The 19,568-nt window shown below is 42.6% G+C and overlaps 1 protein-coding gene across 3 annotated transcripts in view; it reads left to right on the forward strand.

The window, feature by feature from the left end:
* ncoa1 (nuclear receptor coactivator 1) overlaps nucleotides 1-19,240 on the forward strand; it is a 38,728-nt gene extending 19,488 nt beyond the window's left edge. For 2 of the 3 annotated variants that reach the window (XM_055149220.1, XM_055149221.1), the window contains 19 exons: nucleotides 1,014-1,174; nucleotides 2,108-2,214; nucleotides 2,535-2,712; nucleotides 3,433-3,612; nucleotides 5,128-5,217; nucleotides 5,368-5,508; nucleotides 5,885-6,032; nucleotides 6,131-7,019; nucleotides 7,170-7,385; nucleotides 8,055-8,331; nucleotides 9,333-9,455; nucleotides 9,545-9,659; nucleotides 9,761-9,929; nucleotides 10,228-10,539; nucleotides 10,940-11,041; nucleotides 11,473-11,896; nucleotides 12,036-12,204; nucleotides 12,285-12,474; nucleotides 12,570-19,240. In XM_055149220.1, coding sequence (XP_055005195.1) covers nucleotides 1,014-1,174; nucleotides 2,108-2,214; nucleotides 2,535-2,712; nucleotides 3,433-3,612; nucleotides 5,128-5,217; nucleotides 5,368-5,508; nucleotides 5,885-6,032; nucleotides 6,131-7,019; nucleotides 7,170-7,385; nucleotides 8,055-8,331; nucleotides 9,333-9,455; nucleotides 9,545-9,659; nucleotides 9,761-9,929; nucleotides 10,228-10,539; nucleotides 10,940-11,041; nucleotides 11,473-11,896; nucleotides 12,036-12,204; nucleotides 12,285-12,474; nucleotides 12,570-12,761 — 4,183 coding nt within the window. In that variant the 3' untranslated portion in view covers nucleotides 12,762-19,240. The remainder of the gene's footprint in view (nucleotides 1-1,013; nucleotides 1,175-2,107; nucleotides 2,215-2,534; nucleotides 2,713-3,432; nucleotides 3,613-5,127; nucleotides 5,218-5,367; nucleotides 5,509-5,884; nucleotides 6,033-6,130; nucleotides 7,020-7,169; nucleotides 7,386-8,054; nucleotides 8,332-9,332; nucleotides 9,456-9,544; nucleotides 9,660-9,760; nucleotides 9,930-10,227; nucleotides 10,540-10,939; nucleotides 11,042-11,472; nucleotides 11,897-12,035; nucleotides 12,205-12,284; nucleotides 12,475-12,569) is intronic. The other variant, XM_055149222.1, reaches the window with a different exon arrangement.
* The last annotated feature ends 328 nt before the right edge of the window (nucleotides 19,241-19,568 follow it).

Below are 19,568 nucleotides of genomic sequence, written 5' to 3' on the forward strand. Positions count from 1 at the left end.
AAATGTACAAACGATAAACATTATTAAATATATTGTTCCAGCTTTTATATATTGTATGACAAATTGATATATAATTCCCATGACAGGTCTAGCAGAACACAATATTAATTCTTTGAACAGTCATGATTTAAATTGGAGAGCTACTTTATTTCAAAGCATTATTGCCTCTTGAGTGTCATATGATTCACATCTCTTTATCCACAGCTGCTTGTTTATTGTGCAGCAGAAACACATTATCTCCTAGTAGGGATGTCAACATAATTAGGCTAATCGGTAATGATTTATTCAAGAATAAAAATAAGAAATCTTCATCACTTTTTTGTCATTCCAGTTTGCATTCAGAAAGTTTAATTTCATAAAGAGTACTTTTAATGTGCTAGATTGAAAGAAAATACAAGAATTCACTGTTGTTTTGTTTGAGTCAATAATAGTGCATCGTTACATTGTGAAGCTTCTTCTTATAATAATCGTAACCCTTCTATATTGCATGTATATTGCGCTATTTATAGTGTTGTTTCCTTGTCAAAAAAACATACTTGGTGTTTTATTTCATTCACACGCATGTTTATCACGCCAACCTTGCATGTTTAGGATACGTTCTTTCTCAAACTGAAAACACTCTGTTCCACTGTGTTTTTAAACTCCACACATCTTCACTAGAATAATTTGGTTGATTTCAGCCCTGAAAATTTCAATCTCTTCTAAACAAAAGGTAAAAGGTAGCTATGAAAACTATCACGACCTGACATCACAAGGTGGAACAGAGCATTTTGAGCTCTGGAGATATAGACAGACTAATAATTCAGGGTTACTCAAATATGTACGAATGCAACAACACGCAATTCCATAATATCCTAATGTGACATAACTGTCACAAGAGTCAATTTTGTGTAATATATGACCTTTAAATTTGATATTATGGCATCCCTATTTTCTACTACTGGTATAATAATAACACTAAAGCCTCATTTGTGAACTGTGTGTGTATTTTTCTGTGTTTTTTTTGTGTGCAGCGTGGAGAAGCGGAGGCGGGAGCTGGAGTGCCGCTACATCGAGGAGCTGGCCGAGCTGCTGTCGTCCAACATGAGCGACATCTCCAGCGTCAAACCAGACAAATGTCACATCCTCCAAAGCACCGTGGACCAAATCCAGCAGATCAAGCGGCGCGAGCAGGGTCTGTACATACTCACACACTGTCATACCTACTCTTTTTTTAATAGAATATTTCGTGTCAAAAAATGAAAAACTAACAACAAATAAAAGTTCTCAAATGTCCAACTTTTTACAAAGCCTTATTTACCTCAAGTAATAAGGACAAACTTTATTGATCCACAAGGGAAATTACTTGGACACACTATCTCACATATTATAATAAGAGAAAAAAATATATAAATGATAATAATAAATTCTATATAAGTAGCAAAAACAGCAAGAGAATGGTGTCCAATAAGGCATAATTATATAAATGTATATGTACAAGTAAAAATAAAACAAAATAGAATATAAGTAATAAAAATATCTCAACAATAGGTCTAGGCCTGTCACCATAACACATTTTGAAGCATGTTATTGAACATACTTCATGCCACTGACACAAAGCAAGATAATTCCACTAAACCAGTTTTTAAATAGACTGCATCATTACATGGCATGAGCTGAAACAAATGAATAGCAGGAACCAGTAATTAGCCATAGAAGTTATTTATTCATCCACCTTCAGCTCAAATCTTTCTATATTACATATAACAAACAGCAAAAATCTCCCCATTATTGCAAAGAAAAAATTGGACACATATAAATATTTATATGGTTCCAGCTTTTATATATTGAACGACTGGATTAATTTGTCATATTATCATTCAATGCTTGTTTGTTGAATGAAGCTCTGTGCTCAAACAATTTTCCTCACCCACTCCTCCTATAGGAGGAAATAAATTGTGTTGAATTCAAAATCTTGCTTTCACCCACCCCTACTGTCCACGATCTTTCAATGTGTAATGGCAGACTGGTACATAGACAAGCCATACTTACTTTCCTGTGTGTGTTTTTTCAAGGTCATGTATTTGGTTTGTATTGTGTTGTGTGATTTGTGATTTTCCTCTCACAGAGAAAGCGGCTCTTTTGTCTCAAGACGACGATGTGCAGAAGTGCGACATCTCGTCCAGTAGTCAGGGGCTGATGGAGAGGGAGGCTCTGGGGCCCATGCTGCTAGAGGTGACCACTCACAGAAATTTCATACTTTCTGTATGCTCTGGATAACTTTAGCAGTGTTCATCTTATCTTTAGATGTATTGTGCAAGCAGAGCTTCAAATACTTTGCATCTTATATATTACTTTATGAATTTTAAGTTTGTTTTACTGTGACACTTTGAAATATGCTATTCAATTATTAAAAACTGTACTTTTATTCAGATTTGCATAACAAATGCTTGTACATTATTTAATGTTTTCGAAGTTCATCTTCCTTCTGTTGTTGAATAATCAACAAGTTTCCACTTATGAATGTTAGTAATTAGTACAAATTCTTTCCTCAGGCCCTAGATGGGTTCTTCTTCGTTGTCAACCGCGAGGGCCGCATTGTGTTTGTGTCGGAGAACGTGACCAGTTACCTTGGCTACACACAGGAGGAGCTCATGACGTCCAGCGTCTACAGCATCCTCCATCTGGGAGACCACAACCAATTTGTGCGCAACCTGCTGCCCAAAAGTCTTGGTAAGTCAAACTTTATTAGAAAAAACATCAAGAAAAGCTGCCACAGCACAAAAACAATCTTAAAAATTCAATTAAAATGTTTTCATAATGTCAGATGGATTTTATTTTGTGTACAAGTGAATTTTAATAGTGAACTTTATGGATTTACCATGTTGATTAAAACTTTTAATAAACTTGACAATTGTTCTTCATATCCCATTAAACAGTTTTTAATGCAATTAATTATTTTTTCCCATCTTAGATTGGACAAATCTGCTCTAATTCAATCTTCAGCATTTTTGTTGAAGGATGATGTTGATTGGTTTCATTTGAGACAGTAAAATTAGAAAAATGAAAGATGAACAAAAATATAAGTAGACATCTCTCAAAGCCAGTCTTACTTACCACATTTATCGAACGAGAGAAGAGCTGTAGACATGCTTTGCTTTGAGGGCACAAACAGACAGTGGATGTGTGGGCGTACCATTGTGAAGAGTGATAGAGGAGTGAAACAATGACTTTTTGCTGCGTATTAAAATGGTTTGCTCCAGCCTTGGCCAAGAGACTAAGCAGCGGGAGGGGCACAGGCGGTTTGTATAGGAACAAAAGATAACTGTTGTATGTTTGGAACCATTGTACTTTCTGCACTTTTTTACTTTACCAACTGCCTTCATTGTGTTCTTACTCTATAACTTTGAGCTACATTCTCACCTGTGCTATGTATGTTTACTCTGCCTACAGTCAATGGTGTGCCGTGGCCCCAAGAGCAAAGCCGGAGAAGCAGCCACACGTTTAACTGTCGCATGTTAAAGAGGCCACCAGACGAAGTGGACACGGAGAATCAGGAGGCGCGCCAGCAGTACGAGTTCATGCAGTGCTTCACCGTGTCCCAGCCCCGCCCCCTGCAGGAGGAGGGAGACGGTACAGTTGCATGTCGCCACTATACACACTATTTAACAATGATTCAAGAACACATACTATGCATTGACTGTACCTTTTAATGGCCTTTAAACATGCTCATCTGTTTCATAACTTAAAATAATGCCTCTCTACAGTCAATACACACCATGTTCCTACAGCTGTGCTCTCTATACTGGGATTTGGCATCTACTGGCAGCAGAGGAAATTATTGTGGGAGAAAAAACAAAAGTCTATCTTGCCCCAACATGTTATTGATAGTACGCAAATGTAATGAATGCAATTTGACAGCAGAAATTATTTTTGAATTTAAAAACGGCACAGGAGAACACTCTGGTTCTCTACCTATGACATCACAAATATGTTAGTGCTCAGGGGAGTGGACTTAAAGGTTGTATAGAGGATTTTCCAAGGAACGAGAAATCCAGCGACTGTTTGTCCTTTTTCAAATGTTGCGCATGCGTGGAAGATTCCGTGCCCGGAGAAGTGAGGAGCAGGGGGAAGAGCGGAACGGGCAGCGGGGAGAGGAGCAGGAAAGGGGTGCAGAGAAGGTTGCGCGGAGATTCAGTGCGAATGAACTAGCTACAACACGCAGCAGCAAGCGGACTCTTTCTTTGCATTGAAAATTACGTTTTCAGACATAGGATATCGCTTTCGTGTCCTGAAAAACGTTTGACTAGCTCTTGGAAATAAAGTACGTTTTCATAATAAGCAGAAGTGACCTGTCCAGGAGTAATTTGGAGAACAATGCGTCAGTCTTTAGACCCTGCGTCTGCTTCAGTTGCGCCATCGCTGGAATGAATCTTCAAGAATCACCTTAGTTTGGCTTTGCTGCTTTTCCCCTTGTCTTCTTCTTTCAGCAATCTCAAAAACGGACTTTCTTTTGCGGCTAACTGCTCCTGGATTCTTGTCTGCCATTGCAACAAACTTTGTGCTAACTGCTAGGAAGATATAGGTCAAAAAAAGCCGCTAAGAACTGTTGCGTTGGTGGAGTAAACAGCGTCTGTGCGGCTTGCGTCTGTGGACTGCGTGACAGGCGTACGTAAGCCTCGCACCGGCGGCGCGCAGGCAAGTCAGTTACGCTAGAAACGTAGGGAGATTGATTGACAGCCTGTCAGCTAACAGATAACGAGGCAGTGTCGTTATCTATTGGCAAATGTTTAGCTGGCCCCACCAGAGTTGATGAATTTTTATTCTCTTTTTTTTGGTCATCATAATTACAAGGCTACTGCACCTCTATAATGCTATCATTGACAACTTGAAACAAAAAAAAATCCTCCATACAACCTTTAATAAACAAGATTCATCAAACAAGTTTGAATAAAGCAACTAAATACAACTCCAGGTATGGTATTAATGATTTGTCATTTATCCATTGGCCTTGACATGCAAATGGAAATCTATTATTAGATTATTAAGATTGTACTCTGTGTTTTGTGACCTTACAGTCTTATTGAACCACATTGTTCTGATATGTTTAACATAAGGATTTTATTGTCCTGGTCCTCTCACCTTCAGACCTCCAGAGCTGCCTGATCTGTATCGCCTGTCGAGTTCCCCGGCCGCAGCCTGTCACTGAGTCCTTCATCACCAAACAGGACCCTACAGGTAAAAGCTGAGCCACGGGAATACAAGAGTTAAATATGACATTCTCTAAGAATTAGGAAAGGGACTTGTTCAGTTTAGTTGTATGGGCTACACAGTACAAACTGTATTACTAATGTTGTGCAATAATCATTATGTGCTTTGACCCTTCAGGAAAGATCATCTCCATAGAAACTAGTTCTCTACGAGCAACAGGACGACCGGGCTGGGAAGACCTGGTCAGGAAGTGCATCTATGCTTTCTTCCAGCCGCAGGGCAAAGAACCCTCCCACGCCAAGAAGCTGCTGCACGAGGGTAAGCCTCATTTCACCAAACCATTCACGTACTCTTCCTCCAAGAGAGGCAGAGGCTTTTTGGCGCCCTATTGCTTATCACTCTTTATGTGATGAGACTTCTACCGCCTGGCTAAAGAATTTCTGTTTTGTTACACTCTGGAAATAGTGTTTATCATATTTACTCATTCAATTAACTATTTCTAAAATAGTCTACTATATTCTTGCAAAAGGATAAACAAGAATTGTCATGAGTCCATTGACAAACTAATGTTTTCTTGAAAGCACAGTCCTGTACTACACTTGATCAACAATCCACTGAAAAAGTGAGAAAGTGAGAGCAAAGTCCACAGTGGGTTCCTGTTTTGATGTGTTGTGTACATATTGGTGCTCCACAGTGATGACGCATGGCACAGCTGTCAGTCCACTCTACCATTTCACTTTGAGCGACGGCACCCCGCTCAGCGCTCAGACACGCTGCAAGTTCTGCTGCCCCCCCAACCCTGACGTTCAGCCCTTCATCATGGGCGTCCACACTATTGACAGGTAAGACCCTAACACACGCACGCCATTCCACACCTATAAAGATCTACATCATAGTTGTGGCTTATTTGTCTAATTGTAATCCCTTGGTCCTCTTTCAGGGAACACAACACTGCTAGCTCTCAGGAAAACACTAACCCCAGCCTTCCACTGTCCCAGGACAGTAATGCCCAAACGCCCTCTCGGTCCCCGGCCCTGCCCCCCAGCAGTAATTCATCCCAAGGCTCAGGCCTCACCACTTCGGGCCTTCACCCAAACAACAGCAACGCCTCATCGCACGGACAGAGCCCAGCCCCGCCCACTGGGCACCTGACGCCCATTCGGACGCAGCAGGTCAACAGCCCCTCCCCTTTGAGCAGTCCACTCACAGCCACCCCTACCTCATTTATATCACCCCGGATGCCACGGGCCAGTCCTGGGCTCGGGGGCAGCCCTCGAGTCCCAGGGAACCCTTTCTCTCCTTCCACAGCAGGCCTCCACTCACCCGCGGGGGGCGGGAGCAGTGGTACCAGCGGTGGGACAGCGGGGGGGTTCTCCTTGTCCTCTCCTGTCCAGAGACAAGCGAGTACTCCTACCAACCCCTGCCCCCGCCCCTCGGAAGGAGCAGATGTGGGGGCAGAGGACTCTGTCAGAACTATTCCATCTGCGTCCCCTTTGGGAAACCCTCGGCTCAACCAGCTCCTGGACAGTAATGGGACAGGAGCAGAAACTAACAGCACCCACAACAGCTCAGCAGCTCCTCCTCACCCCACACCACAATGCCCCGCCTCCCACAGCACCCTGACAGAAAGACACAAGATCCTGCACCGCCTTCTCCAGGACACAAGCCCCAATGAGTCCTCCAGCACAGCAGAGGACAGCCTTCACCGAGCTGATGTGGAGATCAAGAAGGAGCCTCCTGCCAGCCCTGCCCTGGCCACCACCAAATCCAGCTCCAAAGAGCCACAGGATCACCAGCTGCTGCGCTTCCTCCTGGATACAGATGAGAAGGTACATCTCCAGCAAATAAATATAAAATTGCAACTCTTAAAATAACTTTCTATCAGTGTCTATATTCTGGCGTACTGTCATTTTACAACATTGCATAAGAGTTTGAGAATTTAGCCTTTTTTTTATTTAGTTTGACGTTTCTTGTTGAAGGATTTGGGAGACTTGCCGCCTCCCTCAGCTTTGAGCCTTCAGACGGTGAGAGTGAAGCTGGAGAAGAGAGCCAGCGAGTCAGAGTCCTGTCCTGGACTCCCTCCCACAGGGGGCTCCTGTTCCTCCAAACCTGCAGGGGTCCCCACCACCCCTACATCCTGCATCAGCCCCAAGGCCAGTCCCCGAGACAGCCGCAAGGACAGCAGAGACTCCACGGTACACTACCACACCAACACTCAGAGCTCTATCTGCACATAAGCAAATGCAGGGTCTTCTTAATTATAAAACATGTTTCTTTCATTTTTTCATCTTTATAATGAGGAACCCTATTAAGGTCAAAACATATTTGCTTAAATTATCAGTAATACCCTGAAAATCTGCAGTAATATCTTTGCTTCTCAATGTTGTTTTAAATTCAGAACAGATTTTATGACACAAACAGTATTTGACAGTAACGCTGGACTTCCCTGTTGACTCTGCTCTTTAACGTGGGCAGTTGTCTGACAGCCGTAATTCAGGCTGAATGTTTATTTTCTTGGACTTTGACTCTACTGTAAGCTCAGCTTCCAGAAGCTCCAGAACCTTTGACCTTTTGTCCCCCAAAACTCTATTCTACTCTGGGTCTTTCCACAAATTACTCTAGTCATGTTGTTGACACTGCTTTCTGTTCAGTTGAGCTTGTACATTCTGGCAAAGCTTTTCTTTGGACCATGTTCAAACACGAGAGTCCTGTGTGACCATGAGCACAGGTTTAATATGGACCACACTGGTTTGTAAACCAAGTTGGGACTTAACCCTGCCTGAAGCAGGCTTTTCTTTCTTGTTTCACAAACTGGATTATGACCACGTGTTGATGGGAGTGTCCCCTCTGCTTGTCCCTCTCAGATGTCGGGTGGTGCTGTTGACGTGGACCCTCTCCAGCTGCTTCCTGGCCTCCGAGGCTCGACTGGGGCCAAAGTGGGCAGTGAGGATTCGGCCGCCCAGAGCCTGCCCCCTTTGCAGGCACTGTCCCCCCAGATGCACTCCCCCTCCCCTCAGCTCAAACTCCCATCCCCCTCCCCTCAGCTCAAGCTCCAGTCCCCCTCTCAGGTGCAGCCCGCCGAGGCTAGCACCCCTCGCAGTGTTGGTGTGAAGAGAGAACCTCCAGGCACACCCAACAGAGGTACGCCATATTTGACAAAAAACATACTGTATATTTATGCAAATTTAAAAAGCCATTAAATTGTTGCCCACACAGTGGTTGATGAACCCCATTCTATAAAATTACAGAGCTAACATAGTGTTTCAATGTCATTTATATACTGGCATGTATGTCTTTATGAATGATATGCACAGTAAACACTTGTGTTTGTAGTATGTATGAAGTATTTATGTGTGTATGTGTGTGGACATATATAATGCTGAACATTGTGAAAATATATTGAATTGAATTTGAATTGACAAGGGGCACCTGCCAACACCGCCCTACCATAGTGGTGCGTTCAGTAAACTCCACTATCAATCAACAAATGCATGTTGCACTCAAAAGTCTGACATACACAATGTATGTCGTCTCCACTCTTACTGTTTTTAAAAGACTACAATCACAACCTGGGTTGCCAGCACCTTTAAGCTGCATATAGAGATGCATACATGTTTTTTTTTTTATTATTACAGGCAACAGGCAACTGATTCTAGTTGTGTCAATCTATACAGAATTAAATAGAATATTCGGCTTGAGGTCCAAAACATAAAATAAAAATATAAACAGCTTGTACATCAGGCTAAATGTTTTTGTAATGAATAAATCAATATCAGTGTTGTACATTGAATAAGCCTCATATCTTTGAACACAGATAGGTCATGCTTTTGTAATATTCAGTACATATCTTACTTACCCTACATATAATGTAAGGTTTTTCTGAACCTAGATGCCACCTACTGGTCATTAAATCACACTACCACACATCATTGTGCAGTAATATCATACTTCATTTATTCTCTTAATGATCTCCAAAAACTACATTGAAATATTAACACACGATTTACACAGAGGAACAATGTTTTGTTTTTTTATATATATGTACTGAATTGTGCTTGGTGAATATATTTCAAGCATTACTGTTAAATGTTTTCTTCTCTCCAGGTGAATAACAGTGTGAGTTGTGATTTGTGTTTTGTCAGGACTGAGTGATGGTGGCCCTGTGTCCGGCTGCAGTCTTCAGACTCAGACGTCGTTTGACCCTTTCCTCACCCCCAAAGACAGCAGTCCCTTCCCTGAACAGGACATCTTCAGCTCAAGCACTGGTACATTATCTAAATAATACACTGTGATGCTGTTCCACTCTAGATAATAGTCAACATTTTATTGATCACTTTCTTATGTTTGTTTCTAGGCCTATCCAAGATGGACGTGGCAGACTCCCAGTTCCAGCCATTAACCCTATCGGACACTTTGCCTTTTGATGTTCTGGGGAACCCTTTACAAGCTCCTCTGGCCTCACCACAAGAGTAAATAACCTCTATTCTTATCATACAGTTTCTGGGCGGGTGTGAAGATGTTTTTTTTGTGATGATGTTCCCTTTGTAAGAGCTTTTGTGTGTTGGAGCAGGCAGTGCGTGCCCTGTACACTGGATGACGTGCTTGGGCCTCCCACCACACCTGAGGCGCGCAGTGATGAGAAGGCTCTGCTGGAGCAGCTGGTGTCCTTCCTCAGCGGGACAGACGAGAGCGAACTGGCCGAGCTGGACAAAGCCCTGGGGATCGACAAACTCGTACAGGTGACTAAGGCCACTCGAGACTAGAGATGTTTGGCTATTGGAAGGAATATGAATCACTTTTGAGTAGTGTAAACTAAACAATAGACCAGTTCCCAGTTTTAGGTAGGGGTCAATTGGATGTCGGTCCAGTGTTCGATGTGATAGACACTGTATGTCTGTGGTCAAACAGAACATAATAAAATATGCTTAATGCTTAATATGCTTAAATACAACAAGATGTACTACACTTTCTCTTCTGGTCATTAGAATGTGTTTTGTTTGTTTTCCTTAATAAAACAACTAACTGTTTTGCCCTCAGGGTGGCTGTTTTGACCCTCTGCCCCAGACCTTCCCCACACAGCAGCCCACTGCCACCCCTGTGTCCCTGGACCCCAAACTGCCCTCGTACCCCTCACAGTTTACACCAACTCCTCAGTTTGCTCCGGAGATGGCAGCTGTGGGAACTCCAGTCCTGGGTTTTGGGAATCCTCGCGGGGGCTTCCCGGGTGGGACGGCCTCTCTAGGCCTGAGGCAGCCCATGAACAGAGCCCCAGGGATCAGCACGCAGCTCAGACAGCCCCCCAACCAGCTCCGGCTCCAGCTGCAGCAGAGGCTGCAGGGCCCACAACAGGTGAGACCTTTGGGGCTGGTGTATGAGACAATGATTAGAAAATGTACTGGTAAAAGTATTGACATCTGCTTTTCCCCCGGTAACTGCCCATTCTTTGGCTGCAGTCTAAGACCTATAGTTATAATGTACCAGTTACCACTGAACACTGGACACGCTGGTACTGCTGCACTATAAATGGACTGCAAATACTTTAATGTAACAGGTTTTTTAGAGTTATTTTTCATTTCTATCATTGCACAGTGCATAATGACTCAACCATAAGCACTAGTTTGATGCTTATTGAAAAGTGTTTGTTTTATTTAATCTGTATTGAAGTAGTTTTCTACTGTCAGTGGTAAATAAACATCTGTAGATTGATGAAAGATAGAAATGTTTCTCATTAATGGTTCTTGATTTTCAGATGCAAAACCGGATGGCTGGTTTGAACCAGTTTCCTGCCGGAGCGCAACATGTGAATATTGGGATTCGACAAGGAGTCCCACCACCGCAGATGGCTTCACAGGTGAGCTGTGTACCTGACCTGGCCACAAGCCTGTCTGGAGATGGGTACATGTTTTAGCTTGTCACAATTGCACTCTGTTACATTCATTTGATTTGCTGAAAATCAAGCCGTAGCCTCAGTCTAGTTGTACATACAGTTATACTTTTTTAAAAGTTTATACTTTGAATTTCAAATGTCCTGCTCTAAATTTGGAGGAAATGTAGATGAAGCTCCATCCACAGTATCTTTAGGTATTTGTATTAAAGAAGCCCAAGGTGCAGTTCCTCTTACCACTGGTTGCATTTGTGCTGTAAATACATAATGATGGATAAAAATAAACACATCATCCTGACATATTTTTTGGCTCTTGTCCTTCACACTGGAGGATGCTTTTGGCATGTACATTATCTGCTGTCTTGACTTTTCCTCTACGAGTCTCTTTGATGTCTCAGCAGCCTCCCCTGAATGCCCAGATGGTGGCGCAGCGCCAGCGGGAGCTCTACAGTAACCAGCACCGGCAGAGACAGCTGTTTCAGCAGAAGGTCTTGATGATGAGACAGAACATGGCCGCTCCCACTGGAGGGGTGGGGCCCATCGCAGCAGTGAGGGTCCCAAAAGGAGCCCCTGTCACCCCTCAGCAGCCCCCACAGCAGCCTCAGCAGTTCACCTTCCCACAAGGGTACGGCCCCCTGACGGGGAACCCCCCTACCTCACCCAGTAACTTCAGCCCCATGGCGGCTGGGCCTCTGGACAACAAGCTCACTGCTCGAGTCCCGCTGAGCAACCAGACGCTGCTAGGCGGAGTGTCGGGACAGTTCAACAACAACAACGTCAACACAATGCAGACAGGACTGTTCCAGCAGTTTGGAGGAAACTGTAAGTTACTAACATACCAAAACAAGTTTGTGTCAGTTTTATATTTCCTTTTTAATATTGTACATGTTATTTATGTTTTCAATACTGCCCAAAACAGCACCCAAAAACAATGAAAATATTTAATCTTTTTTCCCCAAAGCTTTAGTCCAGCCAGACCCAGCGTTCCCTCCTGAGATGAGCCCTACCAGCCCACTATTGTCTCCTCAAAACTCCACTTCCCAGAGTCCTCTACTGCAGCAAGTCCCGCCTCCCAGCTACCAGTCTCCAGACATGAAGAGCTGGCAGCAGACTGCCATCAACAGCAACAGGTGTCCTGTTTGACTCGTATATTTGCTCTGTAAGAAGGGTTTTGTGTTTCAATCATACTATTCTGCTTGTTCTGATGCAGTCTGTTTAGCCCGTCCGGCCCGGGTGCAGGGCAGAGCTTCAGCCAGCAGGAGGTGTACAACAACATGAGCATCACAGTGTCTATGGCTGGAGGCTCTGGGGGCGTGGCCTCTGTGCCTTCTATGGGGCAGCCCATCGCCATGAGCAACAACAATCTCAGCACCATCGGCCCAGTGTGCAGCGACCAGCAGGTGATTCATGAATGCTGTAACAGTTAGAAGTCCTTACTCTAAACAAAATCTTTAAACGTCCTTAACTCCTTGTCATGGTTACGGTTGTCCCGCAGGTGCAGCAGGTGCAGCAGGTGCAGGTGTTCGCAGACGTCCAGTGCACAGTGAACCTGGTGGGCAGTGACTCCTATCTGAATCAGGGCTCCATGGTGGGGGGCGGCGCCTCTCAGAAGGGCGCCGTCCCGCAGGCCTCCCAGAACAACCAGGCCCAACAGAAGAGCCTCCTCCAACAGCTGCTGACCGAGTGAACCCTCAGCATTGACCTCTGACCTCTCCTGCTCCCTCTAGTACTTCTCACTGTTTTTTGGGGAGGGCAGATTCGGGGGTGAGAAGATTTTGGGGCCTGCGTGCTTTGTACCGCCCACTAACTTTGTCAACAGAAGGAGTCAGGAAGAGCAGCAGCGCATTTGAACCTGCCTGTCGAATCTGTCTGACAACCTGTCTGTCTGCCTCAGCCTATTTTAAAGGCAGTGTTGTCTTGCTGCTCATTCCCCCTCAGTGACCTACACTTCCTGCTTCCTGACCCAAGAGAGATAAACGTCAGAATTGTACATTTGCCAAGTTGTCGTCACTGTCAAATCAGGGCCGGCCTCCTCTCTTTTTGATTTTTTTTTTGTCGTTTTTATCATTATTATTTCTACGGGGGAACGGTTTTTGGAAAGCAGTGCGTCTTGGGGGTATGGCACACAGCTGAGTTCATTTGACCCGCTCATTTGACCCGCGCCACAGCACCTCTGGCTTTCGTGTTCATTTCGTGTTGTCTCGTGTCGTCACCTCCTCTGCCCGTCTCAGAGATGTGGGAATGTTCATAGTTACACACTCTGGCATTGTTCAGATAGCGGCTCTGTTTCAGCAGGTCTGGGACTGTGTAAGTGTCTATCTAGTGCCTACAACTCGGCTTCCTCTACTACAGCATAGTCTATTTTGAGTTTATATTTTTAAAACTTTTTCTCATTTTTTTTTTTTTGGTTGGAATTTGTTTGTTTAAAAAAAATACTTCTGCGCTCTCTACCTTTTTATCAAGCTCCTCATCACCAGAAACAAGAATACCAGATTGTTGGATTGGTGTGTGAATGGGAGACAGATGGGATGCTGCTCAATTTTCTTTTTAGATATTTGTGTTTATTTTCAAACTATAAATAAGACTGTTATGATTATTTAACTGTCTGTCCGTCACATTTTAGCCCTCAACCTCAGCAGCTGTGAATTATTACGGGGCCCTATTTTGGGCTCCACTATTTCTCTGTGTATCTCATTGCTATCTCTTTTGGCCTATCAGTGTTTTGCCACGTGCACCATGCAGGCGGGTAGTATTGTACAGTACAGAAGAACAAAGACTTAGGGATGAACTAGTCACGCTGTCCTTCAAAAAAAAAAAAAATCAATTTAATTCTCAAAACAATGTATATTACGATTCGATCCAGTTTTTAGTGTCGAATCTCTTTTGGAATGATATTGTAAAAAAAAATGTTACAGCGGAGGAGGGAGATTTTATTATGAAATGTGAAGAGAAATTCAAAAATGGTTCCCTAAAACTCAATGGTTGGATTTGCTTTGCCTCCTCTTTCGTGGGAGTGAATTAGTTAGCCATCTTGCGTTTCTTTTTTCTTTATTTTTTAATTCTACGATGCTTTTAAGAGACAGTTTTCTGAGAGTATGTTTGTAACCATTGTATAAAAAATGCTAAGGCGTGGACGATGCAGGGTCTAGTGTCCAAAGCACTGTACTCTGCAAAAAAACACGCTTTCTTTCGGATGTTTTTCCTATATATTGACATTTAAGTAGATGCTTTAGAGATAGAAGTTCTTAAAAAAAAATTGTGAAAATGATGGGTAATTAATAATGAAATTGATTTTGAAAAAAAAGAAAACAACTAAAGGATAAAGAAACAAAATCAGCCAATCTATTTTAGGGGGCGGAGGGGATTTTGGCTTGTCCTCTTTAGGTCCGCTTTGTTGACTTCACTCCACTGGCTTCAGTTCTGTGGACTACTGTTGCTCAGTCAGACACTGTCTCTCCACAAAGACAAACCTCTGTAATGAAGACCCCAGATCAGGAGAACACAAGGATATGTACACAACCATTGAACCTATTTCACCTTTGGCCCATGGCACAGTGTCAATCAGTGCTTACCATTTTTCATGTTTCCTTTGTATAACCAAATGTCAAACAAACTCTCACTTACAACCCCAAATCTGAATGAATATTGAGACATAAATGTAAATAAAAATGGATAAATATATCATCTTTAATCATTTAAAATAAGATCTACAGATTAGCGTTTCATTTCACGCTACACACCTCTGATTTGGACCAAGGAAATTGGCCTAATTCACCGAACTAATCCAGCTCGGTTGTCTCCTCCTTCATGTTTTGTAGTGATGTTTTGCTGCTGTTAAATTTTGATCAAGTGTTTGTTAACAAAATATCATTCATGATCTGTTTTTATTTACATTTCAGTGTCTTATTGAATTGGATGACAAAGGAAAGAAATTGGAACGGGCTTTGAAAACCTCCACAAATTTGCCTTGATAAATATTCTAAATGTCCACAGTAATGACCTTTGACCCCTCTGCCTCCTGCTCTGTGGTTAACATGCTTTTCTTCTTTTGAAACTCTGTCCCAAACTGGCTAAGACGAGCCGGTGCGAGCGCTGCAGCTACTACCTCAGAAGCAGGGATTTGTCCTGAGTCCCTCGATGCGAACCTCAAATGTTCAGATCTAGTCTTTGCAGCAGACGCACACTAAATTCTTTCGTCTTTAGCCTCCATTTCTTCGCCCCTGGTAACAGTGTACACAGGCTACGTTCTCCCGGCCGACCCGCAATGGACTAGGGCTTCTTTCTGTCTTTTCCGTACAACACACAAGCCTCCATATGCAACAGATGAAAGGTCTACATTCCACCGTCATCCATGTGACAACCACTTTGTGTTTTCTGCCAGATGCCAGTTCTGTCAAACTCAAACCCCAAACAGTGTCGCAGGAGTCCAGCACGCGGTTGGACGTAGCGCACCCAAAGCGGAGAGTCACCTGCGGAGGGATTTTCCGCAGGTTTTGGAGCACCTTTTGATCACCCCGTTGTTGTTGTTGTTTTGTTTGTTTTTTTATGGAAAGCACTTCTCGCAGCCGAAAGAGCTGACTGCCAAGCACTTAGATAGAGTTGAATGTGGGTGCAGCGGTGACACCCAGATATAAAGCTTCCCTCTACCTCAAAATGGGTGTTCACCATTGCATTCAACATGAAACTAAGAAAGACAGTTTGTATTCCACTTTGTCGGCATAAATACAAGTTATACACAAGAAGAAACCTGGAGCAAAGTCCGTAGAGAATATCCCACATATCATGTACTGGACATTTTGTGGAGACTGGCAGATGGTCCTGTGTCACTGTTTGGTCCACACTTATACACAAAGTGGTCAGAAGTATTTTTCGAAGGATTTTTGTCCGTGTCAGCCTTGTCGCCCACCTTACCCCTGACCCTTGACCCCTCCCCTCTGTTCGGGACTGTCATTCCTATGGAACAGGTTTTCTCTCAACCCTCAGTGTCACCCGCTACAACATGCCAAATACAAGCGCTGCATACTGAGACTTTAGTTTATTTTTATGCAACAGCCATTGACAGGAACACCCCCTCCCCCCATCCTCCTCACTATGACGAACAGGTACAAGGTTCGCTTCTTTTATAACTTTCAAAATGTAAACATGTATATAACAGAGAAATGTGAATATGTATTTGTTCAGAATCAACAAAAAAACTAGTGCTCCGAGTTTGTGGTAAATAACTACTCGCCTCCGTCATGTTTTTATTTGGATGTTTTGATTTTCTACTTTTTTATTTTTCTGCAGATGTATGTATGTATATGACTATCAGTGGGCGTGTGCGTGTGTAAGTGATTAATACTGTATATCTGGTGTTCTCTAAGATGGAAACGTGGACAATGTCCCACTTTGGTTATCTGTTCTTCTTCGACTCTATGGACCCTGCACAGTACCTGTGGCTGTTCAGAAAACTATGCCAGAGAATGGTTTAGCGACTGCTGAATGTGATTTTACTGAGAAAGAAGCAGTGTGGACTGGCTTTTTGTACGGGTTAATTTAAAAAAGGCCATATTATTTAATTTTCTGTTGTCAAACGTTTAAGGCAGACATGGGAGAGTGGAGCCTTGGTTTTGGGGAGAAGCATTGCCTCAGGTGTCGAGTGGGAGAAGGTTAAATGTAGTTTGTGTGGGACTGGCTGACTCATGTAGCCTTTTTGCATTTGTCAATAGTAAATGACCAAAGCTTTGAGATTTCAGATGGTATCATATGCAAACTCCTCATCCCTGGACAGGACATAATGTAGCGCCTCTGCTTTAGTCTTCACTTTGCATGTAGGTCTCCTCCGTCCTCTGCGTTCTTCGTCTCTGTCATCTACCATACTTCTCATAGTACTCATAGTTTTTGTAGTACTCACAGGTCTCCACGTTGCCAAGAGGTCTTTAGCGCCTAAAGTGCTATCTCTCGTTTACAGTAAGAAAAACCAACCGTTAGCTATGCACCTTAAACTGAACAGCATTTCCTTTTGTACAGATCACCCTCTACAAACCCGGTAACAGCCTTTAACCACAACACTCTCCATTACTTGCTACCAAACTTAAGGTGCCTCTTGTATATACTTTCTGCAATGACCTTGTTAAACCAGGGTTTTTTTAAATAAGCATTTTTTCACATTTATAAATATAAAAAATAATTGTATTTTAAATGACTTTTTTACTCAAGATGAATCAAATTATTCCAGGAATTTGCAAATACAATCTAATTTTGCACTTTATCTTAGATTTACCCAGAGAGAAAATGGCCATCAGCAAATCAGATTATTAGAGAAATAATTAGTAACTCATCATTACCCTGAATGTACACTAGAGTTATAGACAGGAACTGGACTGGCCCAGATTTAGACCATATACAAAAGAATTGAACTCTTTCTGACAGTTTCTGTCGCTCTTTACTGGTCCATCCTCAGTGTGGCTCGTCTGTGTGTAAACCTGGACAAAGGGATCAGCAGCAGTAGATACCAAGTCCCAAAGAGCGTAATACCTTCACTGTCCACCAGGCAGAGAAGCCACTTATAAGAATGATGCAGTCTTGTCAAATAGAAAAGAACTTTGTAATTTTTATCTTGAGTTTGTAGATTAGCGCACTGTTAGCTTGCACTTTTCTAACCAAATATTTTGTTTGTCCTTCAATGGGGCAATTTCATGCTCGAATGCTTCCTAATTCATGATACAAAAAATATGAATCTTAAATAAAAAAAGGAAAAATGTCTAGATCATTATAATAGATTAAATATTTACTCAAGTGGAAGCCAAGCTAACTAGAAAGTCACTGTGTCCGTCCCTTTGTCCACTTGTGTACATGCTGTGGTCCCGTCCTCAGTGTGTGAATACTATGCTACTGTTGAACTGTTGAACCTCTCTGCTCGTACATTCCTGCTCATAACTCCTCACTTTAGCAGTGCTTTTTCCTCTACATGCAGTAGACTCTGGCTTTTTCAACTCAAAAGTCTGATTGTGTAACTCCTCTGTAACCTCTGCTTTCAGCTCACCATGTGCACTGACTCACGCATGTCTCTGTCGCGGTCTGTCTCACCTCTGTTAGGAAGACACGTCCTCTACTCAGCAGTTTGTAAATACAACCCCCATCACTACAGACTCTGTTATTGTCGTCATCCAGTACAGGAAAAGCTATTTACAATAACATCACTATTAAAGCCTAATAGAAAATCAGCAGAACAAATTGTAAATGAAATGTAGCATATACTGCAAGTTTCCCACTGACCTTAAACGCATCAGCAGATATTCTGTTCAATACAAACGCAACATAAATGATTGCAAATACCAGACCAGTGTCTGGTGAAGGTGTCAGGGAAGATTGCTGCAAAAAATGTACATCATTTTCATGAATCAAAGACACTTTTGGCTTTTTATTTGGAGAAAAGTAACTGTTGTTGTGTGTGCATGTTTGCGTGTGCCACCACCTCGTCCTCTCACACTCGTGTCTGAAGTGCTGCCTTATGGATGGACGTTGGTTGTGGATCAGAGATTTTAAAGGCTCAGTGTGAGCTCCCACTTGGTTTTTGAGGCAATGTTTTTATCTGGAGATATAAAGGAAGACCAAGGTTCCACTTTCTCCCCTGTACAAATTAATATAAATATATATTATATATATTATACATTTTACGCATTTGTCCGGTTTTGTATATTACACTCATGTGGAGTTTGTTTTTTAAGAGGCATCGGAGCAGCTATTACAGACAATGAGTGACAATGTTCATCTGGGAGATTTCTGCATGTTCTATTTTCTTCTGTCTGATTCCCCTGTTCAGGCGTGTGACGTGAAATGAATCTACCTTTTCTTTGGAATGTTGTAGACAATCAGTCTCAGGCTGGGTTCCTCCCTGCAGGGAGTTGATCGACAAACAAACTCTTTTGTTTGACAAGTACAAACTTTGATTTGCATCTACTGGAAGTCTAAATTTTGTTCATTCATGTGTTTCGTGGCTGCTCAAGTTTACACACACTTCTCTACTACACTCAACACAAACACCTCGTGCATTTGATCCCTCTGCTTTTTATTTCCAAGGTGAGGATGCCAACGTTGAGGAAATGATGCTTTGACTAACAAATCTATAACATCTATGAATGTGGGAATGCAACACATTGCAATAAAAGCACCATTTGAAATGCAGCCGTCTCCTGTACTTTTTACACTGGCCTGTTTGTTCCAATGGAAAAAGGTACTTTGTGGTAATATCCTGTTCTGTGTATCACTAACCCCTGCAACCTTTTTCCTCCTTCCTTTACAAAATGAAAAGCATTTCCAAAGGTAATTAATCAGATTTGAGTTATTAAGAACAATACATATAATAAATCCCTTGGCGAGTTACTTGGAAGAGGGTGGAGAGCTCCTGGTAGCTCCCGGTCTACAGGTCGGAGACCCGTGTTTTAGAACATAATGATAATATCTGTACTAGATTTGATGCAGAAATCAATCTTGAGGTTTAAAATGCACAGAG

The sequence above is a fragment of the Boleophthalmus pectinirostris genome, unplaced genomic scaffold (assembly GCF_026225935.1).
Source record: "Boleophthalmus pectinirostris isolate CB_2022bp ecotype Guang Dong unplaced genomic scaffold, ASM2622593v1 HiC_scaffold_13, whole genome shotgun sequence".
NCBI lineage: Eukaryota > Metazoa > Chordata > Actinopteri > Gobiiformes > Gobiidae > Boleophthalmus > Boleophthalmus pectinirostris.